The following is a 23833-nucleotide window of genomic DNA, read 5'->3' as shown; positions in this document are numbered from 1 at the left end:
TTTGAGCCAGGACACTAACCCGATCCTGCCTGTTGAATTCAAAGTGATTTAGAGACGCGGGTTTTGATGTAGCAGAACAGGTGTTGCTGGAAAACCTTTTGTTCTGACAAAACACCCTCTCTATGCACAACCCAGACCACCCGCTCCTAAACGACATATGGAAAGTGAGTGAAGTGACTATACGATCACATAATGCCGGAGGATACATCCACCGCTTCATCCATCTATCTATCTATCTATCTATCTATCTATCTATCTATCTATCTATCTATCTATCTATCTATCTATCTATCTATCTATCACATAGACTCATAGAGCTCTGCTGAATGTAAACTATTGTGTCATCTACAACAAAATGATACTACAAAGGAGGAACTCTGGGATCTCATTTAGCCTGAAAGGCTGGTTCTAATGTCATTTGATGCTTTTGATTTTGTGCTGATTACAGTGACCTGTTTAGATTCATCAAAAACATCAAGAGGCGAGAGAGAGAAAGAGAAAAGCTGTTTGATTGTGTGTCCATTACAATTAAACCACAGAAACAACAGATGGGCACAAAACAGACATCAGCAGGTCATTCAAGCTGGATCTGAAACAAACCTTGTGGTTTGCAAATCCGTTTTAGGTCAGATTAGTCTTTAGGCCTTTAAATACAGACTGTTTTAATATAATACGACTGTTTGGTTGGCGATATATTATGATAAGTTTAGGAATCTTTTCTTTCATGGCATTCCTTTTGGATATGTGGAAAGTAAAAGGATAGTTGAGCCAAAAATGAAAATTCTGTCATCATTTATTCACCCTCATGTTGTTCCAAACCTGTATGAATTTATTTATTCTGTTGAACACAAAAGAAGATGAATGACTTCCTTAGTATGGAGGAAAAACAATATATATTATGGAAGTCAGTGGCTACCATCAACTGTTTGGTTGAGGATAAATTAATGATGACAGGATTTTCATTTTTTTGGTAACTATTCCTTTAAGTAAAGTTCCAGGCAGGTTAACGATGTAAAGACTGCTTGAGATATGCTTTTTAGCATGATTTTGCTTTCTGAAGTAAGCCTGTAAAGTCAATAGGCCTATGTGGCTTTAATATCTGGCAATACAACATCTTTATAAAAGCCCCAATTATGATTAAGATATCTTCTGGCAGATGTAAAATGTCAGAATTCACAAATCAATGCTTTTGCCGAGCCGTCCATGTGACTACGAACACATAATGAACTGCTATACACCAATTTCTGAAAGTGTATCATTAAACTACAGTAAAAGGTACACACAGTCATTTTTGTTTATGTTGTGCTTGGGTGTTTACGGCATAAACTGAATAGTTTGTCGGCGGTCACGTGCTCGCAAAATGGCCACGAGCTAGCGACTCGCGCCATTTAAAATTAAACAGACGTTTATAGCCTTTATCTCACTTGAGTGTGATTTTTTTTTTTTTTTTTTTTTTTAAAGCTATTCATTTATTTAGGTTTAAAATATTTAAATGAGACAAAAAATAACTCAGTGTGCCGTTTTTTAACTGCAATTCTCAACATTTGTCACATGAATGGCGCCGCCTGTTGGTCACACTATTAAATTAGACAGCTCTACGGTAAGAATTACAGCATCACCCTCCTACACAAGCCTTTTGTACTATACGAAACCTACACGTAACCTTGACACTGGTTACGACAGTATACGAGTGTGCAAAAAGTGTGGAGGTGAGAGAGAACATTAATAGTCGTCTGTACTTTATGTACCATCTTTTGTACCACGTTGTACTATTTTGCACCATCTGAAAGCATCAGCTTATTACATGTGGCTCTTAGATTACATGTGATACCAAATAAGCAAGTGGAGCACCCCGTTTTTAAAAAAAAGAAAAAGAAAATAAAATAAAAAAGACCAAGTAAGCACTTCATCAGTTAAAGTTCAGGCTCATCTCAGTGCAATGTGACAGCTTTCACTAGTGCGAGTTTTAGCCAGCACAATGGCGCCATCTACTGTTCACAAAAGACAAAACGCTTTCCACAGGCTGAGAAGGCCAAGATGTCCTATTCATCATATTATGAAGGTGCCAAAACATTCAAGCCAGGCTGTAAAATGCACTAAATTTCACAGCATCTACTTGTTTACATGGAATATAAATGACTGCAGAAACGTGACAGACTGAATAATGATGTGAGGCAGTTAAGCAGAAGGTTTTAGAGAAAAAAAGCTATGATGGATGAAACTACAATACGTAATTTGCACTGCTGTTTGTGTAGAATTTTACATTTGAATACTAATTAACTTTTCTCTTTCTTTTTCTTTTTGGAGTTTGTCCTTATTCAGTAAATTGGACTTACACACATAGACGTGAAATAATAAAAGTGTCAAGCTACTTTCCATGGATTGAAGTTCCCAAATACATTTGAAGATTGATTTTAGATTTAAATGTGCGGCCTGACTTCAGAGTCTATATGTGATGTTGAAGTCCTGGTTGCATTTAGAGCTTTGCTGGAGTACATTATTAAATTGGACATCTTGAGACTAGTGAAAGGTGGCAGCAATATATGACAGAACAGAGTGGAGAATAAAAGGGTCATGATGATTCGATAAGCCGCTGTTATTTTATTTCATATTTTAGCTGATTATCACTAGTGATGGAGAGTTTTGTAGCCAAACAACAATCTGGGCTTTGTTAGATTTTTTTCATATTGTTATTATATTTACATAGTAGTTTTAATAAAATGGTATTATTTAAAATGTAAAGGTACTGATTTATTGTCTTTTGTGGTTATTTATTTTAGAGATATAAACCATGTTTTGTATATAAAATATGAATGTCAAAAAAGACTTAGATATTATATTAGGCTATATTATTTTACATTATACTATATTTAATGTTATTTTTAGAATTCCATATTATTGCATAGTGTTATATAGTATATTTTATAAGATAGAATTTATATTTTCTTTACATTTTAGCCAGGGATATTGTCTTCTACATCGTTTGTTTCATCCACTCAAGCTAATCCACAGATGATGTTTGTGTATTTCTCGCGAGATTTACGTCCAATAGTTTTAAACGCGTGTTGCAGCACATTGTATGGCGAGTTTGAAGCACCAAACTGAGAGTTAAGTTCATATCAAAGCTCATTTTAAGAATTTAGAGCGAATTCTACCGCTTCTACATTTACAGACACCTGCCACGCAGCGCAATCCTTTTGATTCACGGTGTGTTGATTCAGCACAAATTCAGCAAAAAAAAAAAAAGCCTATTCCGAGCAGCCTCAAAATATGTCATGGCGGCCCAGAAAAAACTGTTAACTCCTGACAATTTCATTGGTTAACGGAGCGGCCACCTCTTTCATAACATGGTAGGAGCATTCGCTTGCGTAGAATATTGTGTAAATCTATTTCTTACTCTATTAACAGACATAAAGCGTCGTGGCGGCGCTGCACGTGCGCTCGGTTTGATCAAAGAAGAGCTATAAAACACATCGAGTCGGATATGACAGCGGCGTTTACTTTGACTTGATGTTAGGTTATGGGGGAGTGAAGTGGTGTCAGGCAGACATGGTGGTCTGGATGGGGGGATGCAGTCACTTCTTTTGCTGACGATTTGTTCTGTGAAACGCAGTACTGCAACGTTTAGTTGAATGTAGATTAGCTACTCTTGTGATTTCTGTAGTAATGACAAGGAAGCAAGTGTATATTTATATATTCATTGCATCTTTGAAAATATGTTTTGGATGACAATGTTCATAAAGAGGAGTTATAGGTGACATAATTATATATTTCAGTGTACAAGGGGATATAAATAAAAAACACATCCTATCAATTAATAGTACTTTTGAGGAAGTCATATATATACATAAAATGCATTTCCCTGGATCCTGTTTACGTGTAACAATAATGTTTTGTACAAGTGTCATTGATAAATGTGACCCTGGACCACAAAACCAGTCTTAAGTGTCAATTTTTCAAAATTTAGATTTATACATCATCTGAAATGAATAAATAAGTTTTCCATTGATGTATGGTTTGTTCGGATTCAACAATATTTGGCTGAGATACAACTATTTGAAAATCTGGAATCTGAGGGTGCAAAAAAATCTAAATATTGAGAAAATCGCCTTTAAAGTTGTCCAAATGAAGTTCTTAGCAATGCATATTACTAATCAAAAATTAAGTTTTGATATATTTATGGTAAGAAATTTACAAAATATCTTCATGGAATATGATCTTTGCTTAATGTCCTAATGATTTTTGGCATAAAATAAAAATGGATCATTTTAACCCATACAATGTATTTTAGACTATTGCTACAAATATACCCCAGCGACTTAAGACTGGTTTTGTGGTCCAGGGTCACAAATAAGGATGTCCAAAATGATAGTTAAAAATCATTAAAAAAATCGTTTTCTCCTTTGGACCACAACAAAACAATATATATATATATATATTTTTTTTTTCTTTTCACGGTTTTCACATGAGATGGCTTCCTGAATATTGGTTACACTGATTTTGATTTGGCAAACAAATTTTTTTTCTATATTATATATATATATATATATATATATATATAGTTTATGACGTGACACTCCTCGGTGGCCATTTACAGTAACTTTTTACAGTCCTGGGACTGATAAGTTTTTTTTTTTTATGTAATGTTTTGCAAAAAAACGTTTATTTCAGAAAGTGAAAACTCATTAATATTAGAAAAATGTGAATTCAAGTCATCCTTTGCATCACAAAATGTCATAAAAAACTACATGTGGTTAGGTAATATACATTTTAATGGCAGTAGAATATAATTTTTAAACAATATTTTATATAATTATTCATATTGGGGAAGTTCAATACACATGAAATCATTTTTTTTGCTTTCATTATTTTATGACTTTAAACAAAGCTGTAGGCCTAGTGCAGTGTATAAATGTAAAAGGTGAAATTCTGTCATATTGTTTTTATTAAATAGCCTGTCATATTGGTAGATGCTTTAAGCAGCACCTTTTCCTTATTTTATTACAGTCTGGCACTTTTTAATGTATGCATAATGTTTGCATAATTTAACCGGTTATATTTACTGTATATTTGAAATAGACATTTATTTTGTGTTTGTTTATAGCGATATGCATATATAATCAATATGCTAATAAAAAACTTATTTTGCAGTCTGTGAGTGTATATCCATGAGTTTGAGTGAGTTAGACTGCCACTTCTCTTCTCCAGATGAGTTTCGCCGAGTTTACATCCGGGTTTTTCCCTAGGCAATGGGAGACGCTTTACCGCTGTTCCTTAGGCAAAGTGAAATAAATTCGCCGCACCGTCACAAAAAATAGTCCTCTTCCCAAACACGTTTTGAGGAAACTTCCCGTCCACTTTTACACCAAGCGCGCGCACTTTTACAGTAATCGCGATGTTTCTGAATCGTTTGGATGGATGTTTGAGGTATTTGTGCTTTTTGACGGCTACTTTTCCTGCCCCCTTCGTCTCCCTCTTCCTGCGCGGATGAATCGTCGGGTGCTGCGGCTGTGGTGAATGAGATTGAAGAAGAGTTCTTGTTTTGTATCTCAGTTTCTCTCTTTTTTACACACACAAATTAAAATTAAACAAACAAAAAATAAGCTCGGTAACCTAGCTAAATTCAGCCCAGAGCACCACTACAGCTATGTGAGGGATCGGATCGCACCGAGATCTCGGAGTGTTTGTAAATATTTATTTAAATAATTTGTGGGGAGAGAGAGAGGCACTACTGCTCAAGTGAGTAGAGGAGGGTAAGTGCACCTTGGGATCTTTTTTTATTATTGCAACTTTTATGCGCCTCGTTTTTGGACTTTAATCGTTCAGAGACTCTTCGTCGCTTTTCCAAATCCAAACCCCGTCGCGATCGGGTAGGTAGAGAAGTCAGGATCCCGATGATTTTGGAGCAGAATTTCCGCTTATTTCTAGGAGTTGAGTGGTGTATTTCTAAGTGCAGCGCGTGAGTCGAACGTTCCGCGCGTTTTGTTATTTTGTAACATTTTAAACTTCGCTGGATACATTGTTGCCGCAACGGTTGTTTCCAGCTCAGTGGAAACAATGTATCCGATGGCAGCGGGGGGATAAAAGAGGGTAGAATGAAGATCTTTTGCTCATGCATGGCTTGAATTAGTGGTTGCGGCTCAGTCGAGTCCATCTAACTGTAATTTGTGCTGTTGGCCTGTTAGCTTTAGCAGAGTTAGCCGTAGCACAATATGAAAGCTCCTTATATCCAGCAGCAGGTTTGTAAAAAAAAAGATTCACTCCTATTTTGGTAGTTTTCAACGCTTTTAGTGCCTGGGCTTGTAGTGGGTGGGTGATAAAGTGATGCTTTATAAAGCACTGCGATTTTGGTGTTTGTTTAGAAAGTGTTTTTTTTTAATGTTGCTCTCTTTTTTTTTTTTTTTGGTTGGAGGAGGCTGAGTTATTGGAGCTGATGTGTTTTAGCTTGCACCAACTACAAGCAGATTCTTTTAGAGAGTGAAAAAGAAACTCGCAACGCTTTTACCTTCATATTGTAGTGGATCAAACGTGTATTTCCCCCTGTTTTGTGAAAGTATGCTGTCGGTAAACACTTTGGGCATCATCTTCCGTGTTTCCCTGAGGTTTATAATAGTGGCCTAATCAAAGTGCTGCTTAACTTTTCCTGTCATTTGCACATCCCTGATCAGATGTACAGAACTGAAGGCCGGTTTCGTGTATAGCTCAGGATAATTTGGGGTCAAACTGCAGCTTAACTATCTGTTTTTGCACACTATTATAGTTTTGCAGGTGGCATATTAAAGCATTTGGAGTTAATTTGAGAGATGTTATGTGGGAACATGGTCTTTTTGTAAAACCTTTTTTGAAATGTAGGTGCTTTTTCAACACTGGTTTAGTTTAAATTTATTCGAGTTTTCAACTGATTGTTGATGTTTGTCAAACTTTAGTAAAGTGTTTATTCTTTTCTTTGTTATTGATTAACTTTTTTATCCACTTTGTTTTTCTGTTCATGTTTTGCTTTCGTTATGTTTATATTTTGAACTCGTTGTTGATCTTTCACGTTTGTGAAACTTTAAAATGTGTTTACACCCTCATCTGACACGTTGAGCTCTTTCTTTAGGTTTTGTTTTCCTTATCCAGGTAGTTTCACTTTTAATGTTTGTACTGTGGCTGTCAAATCTTTGGGGTATTTATGATTCCACGTACCAATGTGCATAATGGATATAATGCCTTTGTAATATTCATAAACTACATTGAAATATCCACAGGAGTTTTGTTGTTGATGCCATTGATGAATATCAAGCAATTATGCAAAACAAAACGTACTGGCTTATGTAACATGACACTGGAAGTATTTTAATCCTATAACTTGTGTCCTGTCAGGTGTAGTTGTGATATTGTTACCTCATCCAGGCCTGGATACTATTTATAAAGGACAATAATTCACATTACCCTCATTTTGTCTATTTTTAGCTGTCTTATATCAGTTTGCTTAAGTAAAGTATATTTGTTCCCCGCACTCAGATGAATCAGTTGTTAATAGTTGAATTAAAGTCATTTCAATGTTTGTCTGTTGTTACATTTAAAAACGAATATGAAAATGGTGCAATATGTTGTTATACAATGTACCTGATTGATTACAGTAATATGTTGTTTCAACTTATTCTCACTTTTATGTAATTCATATTGCTTTGTTTTACCTTTTTAAAATACGAGGTGCATTATATATTTGGCAAACCACAACTGAAAGTTTTATTCTGGAATGTAGCTTTGATCTGGGCTGGTTGTATAGTTTTGCAAAGAACATTTCAACAGGTCACCGAAAACTTTACAGAGACAAGAAAAGTCCTGTGTTACTGTACTGTATAGCTTTCCTATTGCAAATAAGAGCCTAATTTGAATTGTAAACTCAAAAGTGAATATATAAATTTTTCATAATACAAATGCTAATGTTCTCCTCTTTTTAAATTAAATATGCAGGGTTTTAAGACACCCTTTTTAAGATGTTAGCTAACGCTCTCTAAAAGCCGGTCTGCATCATGATTCAACGTAAATCTCTTTTATGGCATCCATGACAAAATACCTAATGAGATCATTTTTTCTGGCTATTTCAGTGGAATTTGCCTCTAAACTAAGTTTCATGAGTTGAATGGTGATATTATTATTATTACTAATTCTTACATGGTACTATTCTTACGTGGTTAACTATAATTAATAATAATAATAATAATAATAATGTAAGTTTCAAATTTCCGAAAATTATTACAGAGACTTAGTAAAGGTTTTGGATTGTGATTTTTATTTTATTTATTTTTGGTAATGTTTATATATGGTGCATTTTTATTTTATTTTTTTCTGGTAGTTTGCAGCAGAGTTGCGTTACCGCTAAGCCACCTCAGCTTTTGTCTTTTCGCTAGTTAACATTCGAGATTTATGATGATTTACTATATTATGAATATAGACAGCGTGCTTTTAAAAGACATCCATAATCCACTTCAGTTTTCGCTCTCGATTTTTATGGGCACCCAAGCTTGACACGGTTCTCTTCCTAAAGTTCCAGTGATCGTACTATTTAGTTGCGTGTTATTATGGACTTTATTTGATCAAAGACCAGCGGAGTGACTCATACACTTGTCGATTTGAGAGGGTGTCGTTTCCTGTGCATTGTAGGCTGAAGGTCCTGAGATACCCGTCTGCCGTGTGGTCATGACAGATGTCATCGCTGGCGAGTACAGGCTTCGCTTAATATCTCAGAACTCCATTTGGCAGGACTGCACAAAGGACAAATCCGATGCTTGAGTTTTGAAGAAGATATTTTTAGGTCCGTGAAGATGCACAGGGATGCAGGACTTTTTTGTCGTTGGGTTCATAGACGGGATGAGCAATTAGAAGCCCGCTGAATGCTGCGCTTGCAATGTTGCCCCTTTTTACACAGACTGTATAAGAGAGAGCGAGAGAGAGAGAATTGGAGTGTCTCTCCCCCATCTAATAGGCTGTGTGTTTGTGTGTGTGTGTTTCATCTTGTGCAGGGAGTTGGAGAGAGCGCGTGAACACCAGTCTCAGTGCCAGCTGGTAAGTCCTCTAATAGCCTCTGTTATAATTGTCCTCTTGGCACAGGGCCGCACACCAAAATCAATGAGAGTGAATGAATGTCTGTAACACTGCCTCCGTTTCGCTCACTGTTACACTAAGCATCGAGGTTGTTGCGTTTCGTCCGACGGGCAACAGTCCTGCCCATCTTCTCGATTGTCACAAGTTTTTATCCTCCGCCAACCCCGGTTTTCCCAGAAAATTGCTTTTCAACAAGACCCTCTATTGAGTTTGTATTTCTCCTCTTAGTCCCGTTTGGCCAAAATACTTTTTTGAACTTAACCAAGAGGTTCTCGCAGTGTGCCGCTCTGGGAATACGAGCTGAATAAAGCGTGTCTGTTTACTACCACCTGAGACATCATGAATCACACCTCGATTTAGAGAAGTGCATTTTTCCCTCAAACTGCGTTAGATACCGACTCTTGTTCCCCCTCCTGGTGGTATTGGATTAAGTCAACCGCCCAGCATCTCGCAAAATAAAGGTTAAAAATATAAAATAGAAAAAAAAGTCTGTAAAACCTCTCTTGTTTGATTTCTCTAGACAGGCTGAAAGTTTCCTGGGACTCTCTTTCTGGCGAACTGGATCAATGATGGAATTGCAAACATTACAGGAGGCCCTGAAAGTGGAAATACAAGTCCATCAGGTAGGAGATCTCGTGAACGGGCCTCTAATCAGTTAAATCATGTGGGGAAAACAGTGCTGAAGCGTCACTGTACTTTCAGTACATGAGACCTAAAATCACAATCCGATGCTGGAAAGCGCCTTCGTTGTTTTACGGATGATTCAAATGATTTGGGAGTCTAGCAGAACAGGTCTCCAGGTCCTCTATTGCGCTTAGTGATAAATGAAGATATGTTTCTCCTCTTGTCCCTCGCAGTCAGAGGCGGCGTGTCCCAGCAGGCAGAAAATTAGTCGAGCTGTCTGAGTGGGGTAAGAGAAAGACAAAAAGACAGGGAGGGAGGGACGGAGAGAAAGGAAAAGGAGGAGGATCAGGGTCATACTGGGCAGATAAAGCGTAAGCCATTACTTCAATTTTAACGAATCATCTCAAGCAGGTGTTCTTTTACATACTGGAGGGGTTTTTTTTTTTTGTGCCGCCGTCTGGTTTTGTCTTCATATCACTTGGAATATTTGACAGGCAGGTGGAAGTGGGATTTCTGCCTCATCCGGGGCAGCTGAACGGGTTGTTTTGTGGTCTCGCATGACTCACCGTTGCCTACTGGTGGACTGCAGAAACTTTAAAGAAACATAAAACCGCTCCTGGCCTTTTTTTTTTTTTTTTAAATTAAAGTGGAGCAAAATGTCTCACAATTTTCGTCATGTGAGTAACTGTATATTTGGAAAGGGCCTTAGATGTACCCTTGTGGATGTCCTGTCAGAAAATTTTCAGTACCTTTTTTTTTTTATTTTTTTATTTCCTTAAACCCCAAAACACCTGTGAAAACACAATTGTACAGAAAATTCCTTCATATTAACACAGTATAGTATATTGTGCCTTACTTTTATGGATTTTTCATAAGGCATACATCTTATTGTGGTTGAGAGATTTTAAACTTTTTTTAAAATTAATTTATCTGTACATTTTAGGTGAAATTAGTTAAATTTGATTTATTTTAAAACATTTATATTCATGCATTCAAGCAGATGCTTTTATCCAAAGTGAAAAAAGAGCTAAAGACAAATCATACTAATGAATAATCATGAATTATTAAATGCTTAATTTATTATATTTTTAATATTACATTAATGGCTCAACTAATAGTGATAGTAAGCTTTACTTCTCGAACCGTTTCATTATATCTTCTGACTCGTTTAAAAATGTGAATGGGACTGATTTTAAAATTTCTATCTATCTATCTATCATTAGACATTTCTATTACCTGATGTTATAGATGCTAATTTCAGTTAATAGCAGATGTCCTGAAATATAATTAGGGGAACTCATTTTACTCTCCCCTATCTTTTTCACTTAATATATCTGTCTCTCGAAGATTGATGTTATACCAAGTGGATCAACTCATCAACTGAAATTGATAAGTTTCATTTAAATTACACTTGTTTATTGCAAATGCAAAATGTTTGTTCCAAATTAACACATTAAATGGTGTCGCCACAAACCGTTGTTAACCGGAGGACAGTTACTCTTACAGAAAGCCGTTGGCAGGCTGCCTGCTGCTCTGTCTGCTTTTGTTTGAAAGTGAGGCAGGTGCAATACACTGTAGTTCCACATGTGGCCTGTAGATGGCACACAACGTCTGTAACTCCCTCCAAAACTGTTGGCATAAGTTTTGACTGCAAATTCTTGTCTTCTCTTCTGTTGCCATAGAAACTTGTCGCCCAAATGAAGCAGGATCCACAGGTAAATATTCTTTATGACGTTGCTCTTCAGAAATAATCCTCTGCTTTGTTTGAGAACTTTAACATTACTGACGGCTGAGTATTATATTTTCTATACGGTGGTGTGTTTCACCAGCAATTCAGAATGTATATGTTTCCAGGTATTTGTTCAGATGTGACACAATCTCATAGTTTCAAAAATAAGTGATTTCTTACACTTTGCTCTTTTTTCATAGAACGCAGATCTGAAGAAACAACTTCACGAGCTCCAAGCGAAAATCACGGCTCTGAGTGAGAAACAGGTAAGAACTTTCACAGTCGTTGTGATGTCATTCACTGCTTCAGGTGCAGAAACGAATGTTTTTGAATAGTGAAACACATGAGTAAAATGCTTGTTTGCCTACAAATGCATCAGTGAGCAAAGGTTGGTTGTGTGATATTGGGGTTTAAAAAAAAAAGACACTGCATGACTTCATTTGGCTCATTTACTTAAAGCCATGAACTAATGCTTCAGAATGAAGCGCAAACGATATGCTCTTAATGTACAATTTATGATTTTATCCTGCTGTTGCTGACAAAGAGGTTGATGGGAGATGCAGTTTTGTTTAGTAAAATATGATAATTTCTGAACTTTTGATTTCAAGCGTTTTTCTTTGTTTTGATTTTGTGATGTTGAATATATATGTGACCCTGGACCACAAAACCAGTCTTAAGTCGCTGGGGTATATTTGTAGCAGTAGCCAAAAATACATTGTATGGGTCAAAATTATTGATTTTTCTTTTATGCCAAAAATCATTAGGATATTAAGTAAAGATCATGTTCCATGAAGATATTTTGTAAATTTACTACTGTAAATATATTAACTTAATTTTTGATTAGTAATATGGATTGCTAAGAACTTCATTTGGACAACTTTAAAGGCAATTTTCTCAATATTTAGATTTTTTGCACCCTCATATTCCAGATTTTCAAATAGTTGTATCTCGGCCAAATATTGTCCTATCCTAACAAACCATACATCAATGGAAAGCTTATGTATTCATAAATCTCTCTCTCTCTCTCTCTCTCTATATATATATATATATATATATATATATATATATATATATATATATATATATATATATATATATATATATATATATATAGCGCTTGTCCTTTTTTTTTTTTTTTAATATTGCTCTTTGGGTTTTATTTATTCTTTCTCAGTTTTAGTGTTTATTTATTTCCAGTTAGTAATTTTAGTGCTTTTGTTGTTCAGATTCACTGAAAGGATTTAATCTATTACTTTCAATTCAATCTTTTTATTTAGTTTCATTCCAGAATGTTTTAAATGGTTTTAGTAAATGATAATAACCCTGTTAGATTTTCATTTCAAGCAACACCACAAAAACACCAGCATGTTTCAGCACATTTGTGTGTCCAGGTCAGTTTGTGTTTACTGAAGCGATTTTTGATTTGTTTGCTTCAAATTGGTCTTATTGATTTCCTGAAATGGCCGGTGGATCTTGTGAGAATTTTATGATAGTGGAAATAAGCAAAAACTGATATATTTAATTGTTTTGCTGTTGAGAAAAGAGCAGCCAGCAGGACAGGCCTGGGTCTGTGGCAGAAGAGTAATACATGCAGCCTGCTGTGTGTAGCGCGTGTGTTTGATGTGTGTGTTGGGGCTTGTCTCGTCTCCTGCTGAGAGGTGGAAACACTCCAGATTGTCAGAGAGTTTGAGATTGCACTTATTCAGTCGCTTCTTGAAAAGTCTAGATTTTTAGCACAGCTGTTTTGGGGCAATGTTTCACTTTCTATCTCTCTTCCTACTCTTGAAATTCTCCAGTTAGTTTCATCAAAGAATTGTCCCAGTTTACTGACTCACAGATCGTTGGCTTAGCTTGGAGCTTTTATCCTGAGAGAGAGAGAGAGAGAGAGAGAGAGAGAGAGAGAGAGAGAAAGAATAGATCAGTGTAAGTACACATGATTTGATTTTTTATTTTATTTTTTTAAATTCTATTCAAATGTGGAGGGCAAATATTGTATGTGTGTGTAGCCTTAGTCAATCCAGACAAGGATTAGAGCACAAGATGATGAAACAGTACAGTGAATGCTAATTCAGTTCTCTCACCAAACCAGTCTAGTTAACATTTCACCTTATAATGTGTGTATATGTAATATAATATACATTTCATTTGATTTAAAAGATGTAATTCAGTCTCAGACTTTTGAACTCATACTGTGTTTTTTTCAGTCAAAACATTTATGTGTGTGTATATATATATATATATATATATATAGTGCTGATATTTGGAGAAAATTGGCATTCTTTGCGTGATATTTGATTAACTATTGATTATATATACTGTATGTAAGTCACTATATTACACTGTATTATAGTTAACCGAAACAAATGAACAGCATAAGAACATTTTCATTATTTGAAATAAATGTTAACTGAAATTAGATATAAAAACCTTTTTATTTCAGCACAAAAACACAAAATAAAATTATTTAAAATAACTACAACTAAAATTAAAACAAAACAATATAGAAATAAAAACTTCAAAATATTAATAATAAACTATAATATTATTTCAATGATACTGTTCATTATATTTTTAATATCCATTAAAAATAGTATGCGTATTACAATAGGGAATTTTCAGTTTTCTCGGGTAGTAAGGTTGATTCTTACTCACACGCTTTTTCAATCCTGTCGGCTGTGAATATGGTTTGTCTGCCTTTTTAAATCTCAGTTCCATTCATATGAATTCTATATAACTTTCCGCTTCATGAATTTATATTTATGTGATTTTAGCCTCGATGTGAGGCTCTCAGCTGGCACGGTGGTCTGTTGCGTATGTAAACTTTCTGCTTGTGAGTCTAAAGCCGCTACTATGTGATTGATCATCCGCTTAAAGAGAGAAATAGTTTTGTCAAAATTCATTTGAGGAAGAGACTTTCATTTGATGTTGTGCTTAGCGCAAGGGCTTTGTTGAGGAATGTGTGTGTGTTTGCACTCTCAGAGGTGCGCTTTGGCTCCAGAGGACTCTGAGGCAGCAGAGTGTGTGAGATGAATTTCAATCACGTTTTTCTCTGCATGTATGTGTGTGTGCTCAGCGCTCAGTGGGCCTTTATAAAAGCATTTCCAGTGTTGTTAAGATGGTCTCGCACCTGAAGGGTCTTTTAAGACTAACTGAATAAAAGCCACGGCTTAGCTTCACACCCAGAACAAAGAAAACCAGGGAATTTGGTGACTAATAATCTATTATTAGAAACCGCTGTGGCCAGATATAAACAGAACATTGAAAAGACGAGATGGGGGAGTGGTCTTTTCATTTTTATTTCTTGGAAAAAGTGCGTATGTGTGTTTCAGAAAAAATTGTTTTTCTGTAATCACCATTTCCTCAAAATGTGACTGTGAATGGATGTATGATTTCCTGGTAATTTCTCTCCCTCTCTCAGAAAAAAGTGGTGGAGCAGTTGAGGAAGGAGTTGCTGGTGAAACAGGAGCCTGACTTGAAGCCACAGACGCTCCCAGCAACCGCAGACGGTAAAACTGTGCTGCTGACGCCCGCCTGTCCCCCTTCACAGCCGCCCACAGGGCCTCCACACAACCAGGGGGCGCCACAGGTACCGCTTCACACCCCGAACACCACAGTTTCTAGACAAAATGTGTAGAACAGCACTATACTCGGAGGTGATTTACAGCGGAATATTTACTTAACACTGGTGAGATGTGAATTCGATTCCTGTACCGCAGCACAAAATTAGCCGATTATCTAGTTTACCCAAAAGGTTTATTGGAAAAACAATTGCCCTGACTCATCCGCAGGGCTCCATTCTAAAGGCACACTCTATAATTGCAAACACACAAATCTTTGTCCCTGAAATAAGCTTTGAGTTTGTGAAAAATATGCGCAGAGTGACCTTAGAATCTTATAAGAGTGTTATTGCTTTTATATGGCCAATAATCTACAATCTCAGCCTCTCTGTTTTTAACTTCTATTGTATTTTTTTTTTCTGTGATGAGGGAAGGCCAACTAGAGTGAATGTGTTGCTATTTAAAATACAATAGAATTGACTATTTTTCATAGAATTGATAAACTATTGATATATTAATATAAATAAAATCCACATGTAGTGGCATTTGCAACCTGTTTTTGTGATGTGGCACATTTCTAAGAGAAACTGAATATTCAACAGAAAAAAATTATGGATTAGGACTAAATTCATTTTATATTCATTATTTGAATTCATTATATATTCATTTAATATTTTTATTTTTAGATGAATTTAATCGCCTTTAATCGATTATTAATATTAATTGATGACATTTGAGCGTTACATACAAGAATGGAGCCAAACCTGCAATGTGACTTTGTTTAAACAATGTCTCAATAGCTCATTTGTGATTGGTTAACATTATCTAACAGCACTTGCTGTCTTGGTAATATCAATTGAAAAAAGGTCATTTCAGGTTATTAAATTTTAATGAAAGGCAAGGACAGACCATTTTTTCTTATATGCACTGATAAATCGTACACAATAACAGCAGAAAAATCAAGTCAATAGCACTTCAACATCTTTTGTGTCTCCTCACCCTCATTCACTGCTTCCCTCAATCAACCTACCTCCTCCTCGACTAGAAGACTCTCACCGTGACGCCGGTCATAACTGCAAAGACTCTACCTCTCGTGCTGAAAGCTGCCACCTCCACCATGCCTGCTTCCATGGCAACACAACGCCCCACAGTCGCCATGGTCACTGCCATCAGCAACCCCCCGAGACCCGGCGCCAATTCCGACTCCCAGAGCACACCAATCAACCTTCAGGTGGCCAGCAAGCTACCCCATCAGGACACAGATGCCGGCACACGGATTGTGTCCAAGAATGTTATTGTTGTGAGTGTGAATCGCTGCTAAAGATTCTTCCTCTTCACTTAGTGTCTCCATGTATCTTAAATATAACAATGTTAAATTTAAGTAGAAATGCCAGTCTGTGTTTTTGCATAGCTTGCTGTAGACTAGTCATAGTCAGACCCACTTGGCTTTGATGTGTTTAGAACAGGATGTTTATGTCTCCAGTTAGTATGAAGATTTGAAATGACTTCCTTTCTGACAATGATGTGCTTGGCTGGGGTGTATGGTGACATACTTCTGTGATATAACCAGATAGAGGATCATTTCCTCTAAATGTTGTGAATTTCTCCATTTCACCTGCTGAGTGCCCAATAAACGGCTGGTTTTGTCACAGGTGCAGGCCACCACCACCTCTGCCCAGCCTATCAAAGTTCCCCAGTTTGTCCCTCCTCCTAGATTGACGCCTCGACCCACCTTTCAGCCACAGGTGCGTCTCTGTTAGACCTGCCCCCTCCCCCTATGTATGTGCAGTTCCACACTGACGCCACCAGAGGGACACACAACCTACTTTCAGAGGCCTTGTGTCTGTAAAGCCTTTGTTTACAGAGACATTCTGATTCAAGATATTTTTAAACTTCTCACCTTGAAAGAGTTTTTAACATGGGAACTAAAATCGCTCGAACAGTCACCCGAACGTCAAGACATCACTGTTCCACACCTAGAGACCCAAATTCTGCTTTTTGCCTCATAGTAAAACTGACACTCACCTTCTCCTTCCCAGTACTGGCTGTTGCTGTGATACTGTCTGCTCACATTTTTTTTCTCTTTGCTTTAGGGTGCTTACACACTAGATTTTACGCTCTGTTAGAAATGTTACAAGTCTGTTGATATCGGTTGGGGATATTGTGTTGTTAAAAAAAGGTTTGCGAAAGTGATGCTCAGTCATGCGTCCTAGAACTGTTGCTTTGCACTCTGACCTAGAGCAGTAGTACAGTGGACTGTATTTTCATTGGTCAACAGATGCCTATTTTAAACTGGCCTGATTCTGTCTATACTCTCTAAAAGCATTCCTGTCTGTCAAATGCTCCATCGCAGCTTTATCTAGTGTGTAAGCTCCCTTAAGCACCGTGTCTATACTGGAAGTGACCCATAAGTGCCACCACTCAACAACTTGAGGTGCATGACCCCTTCGATTAACAGTTGTTTCAACATTTGGGTGAATAACTCACCAGAAGTCCATTGGTATAAAAATTGAACTAACTTCTGTATGTTCGTTAATTATGTCTGGTGTAGACACGGTGTTTCAGAGTAAGACAGCGTGTTGCTGTTTGTTCCTTTGTAACAATGCTATTGCTTCAGTTGCAGCTTTTATTTCTGCTTTTGTTCTTCTATATTGCTTTGGCTGACCCTGTCATTAACCCCCCACCCCCCTTAAAGACTGACAGTATATATCACCTTTTACCTCAAAAAGCTATGTAATGCTAAAGCGAGCTCAGATGAATCCACTTGAACCCGACATTTACTTACCCTTATATCGTTCCAAACTTCTTTGACTTAGGGTGTGTTCACACTTGTCATGGTTGGTTTGATTAAAATGAACTCTGGTGCGATTGCTCTGTTAGAGGCCATTCACACAGAACTAGGGCTGTGACGGTATGGGATTTTTTTTCTTATTTTTTTTTTTAAATATCTTTTGAGTTTAATAGGAATTATGGAACAGTCTTTGTCATCGTTTGTAACCTATTCTTTGTAAAATAAATTATTCAAATAATAACAACCTGAGCAAGCTGCAGAAACAACAACCCGAGCTCAACATGCCCCATTGCTTAGTTCTGGCGAGTTGTGCTAAACTTCGATTCCTATTTCTTTAGACATTGTTTTTCGGGTAACAGTCTGTGGATATAAACGCACTCGTCCAAACGCAACTTGTTAAAAATTTTGTTTGTTGAAATGCATTGTTTGTAACGGCAAATTAGGATGTCATCAGTGTCAGTTCCAAAGCAGTGGACCAATCAGAAGAACTCGGAGGCGGGGCAAGCATTGCGAGCTGCTGTTTACAGTTACAAGTTGGCATGACAACTGTTTTATTTGACGGCAACATGGCGAAGGAGGCGCTCCACGCTGCTCTTTTTTTTAAAAATCCACTCCTGAGCGCTGCATTTTTAGACGCAAAGACGCGTTCTGAGTGAATGGCCCCTTAGTGCGGTTCATTTGAGTAAGTGTGAACGCTGCCATCTGAACCCTGGTGCACAGCAAACAAGTTGACCGAGACTGCTAAAAAGATGGGTTCGTTAAGGTTATCGTTACCAAACCTTTAGGTTCGATATCTTTAGGTTCGCTGTCAAAAATGCCAGTGTGAACGCTAAGCAGACCAGGACCAAATGTATACATATATTTTTATTTTTATTTTTTTCTCAGTCCGGACCAAACGAACCAAGAGAACCGAACTACCAAGTGTGAACACACCCTTACTTTCTGATGTTGGCAACTCTAGCCCTCAAAGTCTACTGTCCTGCAGAGCTTTGGTCCAACCCCAATCAAACACCTGAACAACTAATCAAGGTCTTTATGATTACTAAAAAGTTATAGGCAGGTGAGTTTGATCAGGGTGGGAGCTAAACTGTTGGACATTGTAGGCCAGAGTTGCCCACTCCTACTCCTGGTTTGTTTTAGTGTTCCTAAATTGAGCTCTGCACACATTTTCATCCACTTTTAAACTAGTCACTGAGGGGTGAACCAGAGCTAAGTGTTGGCATTACTTATGGCTGAGGTTGCCTCTTAACACGAAACAGCATGGATGTTAGGGGCATGGAACCAGAGTGGCTTTCATGATCGACTGGTTTGGCAAGCCTCTGTCTGTCTTCTCACCCAACCCCGTTCCACCATTGCACAGGTTCGACCAAAACCCCCCATGCCCATCAATGTGCCCATCGCTCCAGCTCCTCCTCCTCCCATGGTGGCAGCTCCTCTAATCCAGCGGCCCCTGATGCTGACCACCAAGCTGACGTCATCTTTGCCTGCCTCTGCTGGGCCCATTCACCAGGTGCACATCGTGAACGGACAGCAGTGTGCCACCATTGACAAGACCACGACTGCAGTCACGAGTGGCACCACGCAAGTCACAGGCATTGTCATCAGTCCTGCCCAGACACTTCAGATCAGCAACCTTAACTCAGACTTGAAGGTGAGCGTACCCATTTGTATTAGCTTGATTGTTTGCTCCAGACATGCAACATTTTTTAGACGAGTCTTTTTTTATCTGACAGGATAGGTTTAACTTTTGTTCTTGCACTAAGATTCAAACGGCTTGACTGGATTTCTTATCTTGTTTCTTGTTTTCTGCGTCAGACTGTGAAAACACAGGGAGGACCAGAACATGTGGTCACAAATATACCACACTCATCCTCTCCTCCTCTTCCTCCTCCTCCAGCTAAGGTCAAACGAGAGGAGAGCCCACAGGTACTGGTACCTTCACAGAGTTAACAAAACTATCATGTCTGACAAATTTTGCCTGAAGCCTAAATAATAAACTAATACATTTTCTTCCTTCAGAAACTTGCCTTTATGGTGTCTCTTGGGTTGGTCACACATGACCATCTTGAAGGTAAGTCCCACTGGTGTCAATAATGCACTGTGGATTTCCATTAAATTAAAGTTACAAGGACAGGATGTTTTTTTTTAACCAGATGTGCATGGGATGTCATTTCTCTCCAGAGATTCAGAGTAGAAGACAAGAACGTAAGAGGAGAACAACAGCCAACCCAGTGTACAGTGGAGCAGTGTTTGAACCTGAGGTACAAACAAATGTTCTGTAGTTCCCTCCTCCATCTGGTCTGATTTTGAGAGCTTAGATTGTACTTCCAACTTGGCTCTAACATTCCGATTTCTCTTGTATATCTCAGAGGAAAAAGAGTGCTGTCACTTACTTGAACACTCCACTGCATCAAGGCACCAGGAAGAGAGGTCTGTACCTGCCTGTCTTAGTTGCTTAAGTTGATGTATTGTAGCCCTGCTGCTTCTATGTACCACCTAACAGACACCTAATAGACACCTCTCCGCTTTCTCTTGCAATTCTGCTTTGTGTCTTTGCTAGGGTTTGATCTCTCTGCAGACCTACAGCATTTCAGTAGACCTAAAAAGTGGCCCATAAAAGTGGTAGTTGAGGAACCTCTTCCCCCCAGTTTGTATAGTTTCCAGAGATGGAGAATTTGGCTTGTTTTGGACTTGTTAACATTTGACTTGAGACTCCAAAATGTCAGTAGGCTTAGAGGGAGAAATATGTCCTCTGTGTTGCTTCACTTCAGATTTGAGACTCTTGTGTGCTCTTTGCAGTCTTTATTTCTTTTAGAATATCTTGTTATTTTCTTGTGATTTCTAGAGCTGTGCTTCAAGATAATGGATTTAGCTCGATTTGACCTTGAAAATCTTGACTTGGTCTTCACCCCAAAAGCCTTGATTTTATATGAACTCAACCTCAAAGACTTGAGGGTTGACTTGAGCTTGGCCTCGAAAGAATTGATATGAACTCTACCTCAAAGACTTGAGGGTTGACTTGGGCTTTATCTTTGAAGGACCTGACTTGGACTCCACCTTAAAGATTTGAGCATTTACTTGGGCTTGGTGTTGAAAGTTCTTGACTTGGACTCTACTTATAGGGCGAATTCCAAATGGCTTTTTTGCGCCCTTCAAGGGCACTTCGGAAAGGGGATGCCATTTGTAGGGACGTTCAAAACGAAAGTGAGTAACTGAATCCCTTGACGAAGGGCCCTTCCAGAAGTCCGTTAGCAAAGGGAACATGCGATGGTCACTTCATGGAAGTGATTTCCGTTTGTGATCCTGTGATCTTCAGTTAGAAGATCTTGTGATGCATTTTAAAGCAAAGTTGGGGTTGATTTCGACTTCACATACAAACGTAAGTAGAATAGGTTTATTAAATTTGTCTCTATTTTAATGTGATACAAACTATTTTTGTCAGCGATAGAAATATGATTTAAGATGGTAGTGTAAGTTTAAGCACGTTTAGTTTCAAAAAGTTTAATAGTAAATAAGACACAGTGAAACTATATTTAAATAAAATAATAATAATGAGAAAAAATATTTCTTTGCAACAACTGATGGAGTGCTGAATGCTGCACGCATGCGCAGCATTGTCAAGGTAAGGTTTGGTCAGCCCTTCCCTTCGCCAAGGGAGTTCCAAATGCAAATACGAGACAGTTGTGCCCTACACCCTTAAAAGAACACTCTTCAAAGGGCTCTGCCCTTCGAAGGATGTAGGGCATAGGGATGCTCACTTCCGTTTGGAATTCGCCCATAGACTTGAGCGCTGGCGTGTGTTGGTTGAGTTAGGAGTGTAAGTAAGAGTTTGTCTGTTGGTTCTCTGTTCGGTTACCTTTTAGATGTTAAGTTTATATTGTTTTGCTTATTTTAGAGTGCATGATGCATTGCTTGTTCCTGTAGTAAGCCACCTGCAGAGAATTGTATTGAGAAATGTATTGAGATTTGAGATTAGATTTCAGCTTAGACTTTCTCTCTTTTGTTCTTTCTTTCGGTCATTGCTTTTCAAATTCCCTGCATGCTGCTGTGGTTGTCTGTTGCACTAACTGCTTTTTGTGACCCCCCCCCCCTTCCATTTCTCCTTCGCTCTCTCCCTCCTTTCCTTTGTTTCCATGCTAGCCAATGAGGATCCCCTCTCTAAGGTATGTTGCAACCAGAAAATGCCATTATTTTATTTCATCTTTGTGTTTTTTTTTTTTCTTTCTTTTCCCCTTTTCCTCCTCCTCCATTTTTCTGTTCCTTTTGGTTTTGTTTGTTTTTTTTGGTTTGTTTTTCTTTTCTTGTCTGTCTCATTTCACTCAGGTCGCCCTCCCAAATACAGCACCACCACCACCACCACCAGCAGCACAGCGGTGCCGGAGCTGGGCTGCAACCCCCTGCTCTCCCCCACCAGCAGCCTTCCCGCCTCCCCAGCCCCTGAGCGGCCTGACACGGGGGGCTTTCCCCTCTCTGTCCACCCTCATTCTGTCCCCCAGCCCAGCCCCAGCTCCGGGGATGTAAGTAGCCACCTGCCAAGTCTGGGCGACCATGTTGTTGAAAGCCCCCACTATTATTATTGTTCTAGTAGAGTTCTCTACATCACAGGCTGCCCCTACCCCCCCAAAACCCTTCACTGCATTCACCCTGTACACCTCAAAATGTACAGGAGCAAGGTAACTCCTGTTAGAGTCCAGCATCCACCCTGGAAAGAGAAAGACTGACCTACCAACACTGTCATTCATGTGTTTATTTGTTGTATTTGTTGAAATGGAGCCAGCAGTCTTACAAAGTGAACAGTCTTTCTCTACTTCCCACACAAATATCAGGCCTGAAGTAATTATACTATAGTATTTTTAAAATCCTTACACCCCATCTTAGCATTTAAGCCAAAATACCCATTGCTTATAATGACATGATACATTTTCAAAAGTGATTAATTTCCAATAATCCCAATTATAGCAATAATAATAAAACTACTAGCTAAATATCCAATGCCCTGACTGAGTAAACAGTCCAGTCACCAGTGAGCCACTAGACAAATACCTCCAATCAGCAGTCAGTTCCTCTCCTCCCCGCCTTTCCCGCTGTCATTTGATTGGTCCAGGAAAAGAAGGGGGCGGTGGTACTGACACCTGCCGTTCTTCCCGACAGGGAGACATCCATGAGGATTTCTGCACTGTGTGCAGACGCAGTGGACAGTTGCTCATGTGTGACACATGTTCGCGCGTCTACCACCTCGACTGCTTGGACCCACCCCTCAAAAACATTCCCAAAGGCATGTGGATCTGTCCTAAATGTCAAGACCAGGTAAATAATAGCAGCACAACGAGCCCTTGGCCACTGCTCTCCCAGGACAGTCAGTGATGTCTCCTTTTAACTGGAATTCAGTCCTTTAAAGCACACACACTTTTATATCATTAGAAATGGGAGATGAACTGAGAGATCAAACTCCCTTTTCCCTGCCAAAAATGAAGTGTACATTTTTCTCCCCTTAAACAAAATGAGTTTCTTCAGGCATTAAGGCTGCTTCGTCCTTTGTAAGCTCTCACATGGTTCGGTATTGATTGTGCCTTTTTTCCACCCATCATGTAAGTGTAAGAAAGCATCAAGCACTCCCATTGAAGTTCTGTTGTTCATCACTGTTGCCATATACAATTGATCTCAGTTTCTTTTATGGCTTTCCAGAGGTCAAGTGAGCACAGCACTGTTCTGTTATTGAGAGAATTTCTTTTACAGATTCTGAAGAAGGAAGAGGCCATTCCATGGCCAGGAACCCTAGCAATTGTCCATTCCTACATTGCTTACAAAGAAGGTAGAGATTTAGATTTCCAGTTGTAGAAGTTTGCACCCCAATTTTACATTTTAAGTGTAAAAAAGCTTATAACCAAATGCATAGCGCATTCAATTTATGACCATGTTTTGTTCCTGTCCAACAGCAAAAGAAGAAGAGAAGCAGAAGTTAATGAAATGGAGTGCCGAACTAAAGCTGGAACGAGAACAACTAGAACAGAGAGTGAAACAGCTCAGCAACTCTATAACAGT

The 23833-nt window shown here is 38.3% G+C and overlaps 1 protein-coding gene across 10 annotated transcripts in view; it reads left to right on the top strand.

Moving 5' to 3' along the window:
* The first annotated feature begins 3250 nt into the window (after positions 1-3250).
* The window catches only part of phf21ab (PHD finger protein 21Ab), a 26383-nt gene continuing 5800 nt past the window's right edge, over positions 3251-23833 (top strand). Inside the window, exons 1-17 of one of the 10 annotated variants that reach the window (XM_058766704.1) lie at positions 3251-3350; positions 9009-9051; positions 9611-9713; positions 11397-11429; positions 11644-11709; positions 14862-15029; positions 16046-16300; positions 16653-16745; positions 19152-19442; positions 19607-19717; positions 19811-19862; positions 19973-20052; positions 20161-20221; positions 22115-22308; positions 22943-23098; positions 23528-23603; positions 23728-23831. In XM_058766704.1, the coding sequence (XP_058622687.1) occupies positions 9657-9713; positions 11397-11429; positions 11644-11709; positions 14862-15029; positions 16046-16300; positions 16653-16745; positions 19152-19442; positions 19607-19717; positions 19811-19862; positions 19973-20052; positions 20161-20221; positions 22115-22308; positions 22943-23098; positions 23528-23603; positions 23728-23831 (1797 nt within the window). In that variant the 5' untranslated portion in view covers positions 3251-3350; positions 9009-9051; positions 9611-9656. Of the gene's footprint in view, positions 3351-5519; positions 5754-5774; positions 5871-5902; positions 6240-9008; positions 9052-9610; positions 9714-11061; positions 11430-11643; positions 11710-14861; positions 15030-16045; positions 16301-16652; positions 16746-19151; positions 19443-19606; positions 19718-19810; positions 19863-19972; positions 20053-20160; positions 20222-21931; positions 21955-22114; positions 22309-22942; positions 23099-23527; positions 23604-23727; positions 23832-23833 lie in introns of those variants that run through there. The other 9 variants (XM_058766706.1, XM_058766702.1, XM_058766710.1 and 6 more) reach the window with 9 other exon arrangements.

The sequence above is a fragment of the Onychostoma macrolepis genome, chromosome 25 (assembly GCF_012432095.1).
Source record: "Onychostoma macrolepis isolate SWU-2019 chromosome 25, ASM1243209v1, whole genome shotgun sequence".
NCBI lineage: Eukaryota > Metazoa > Chordata > Actinopteri > Cypriniformes > Cyprinidae > Onychostoma > Onychostoma macrolepis.
Note: the sequence above shows the minus strand (reverse complement) of the source record. Positions and strands in the feature narration are given on the sequence as shown.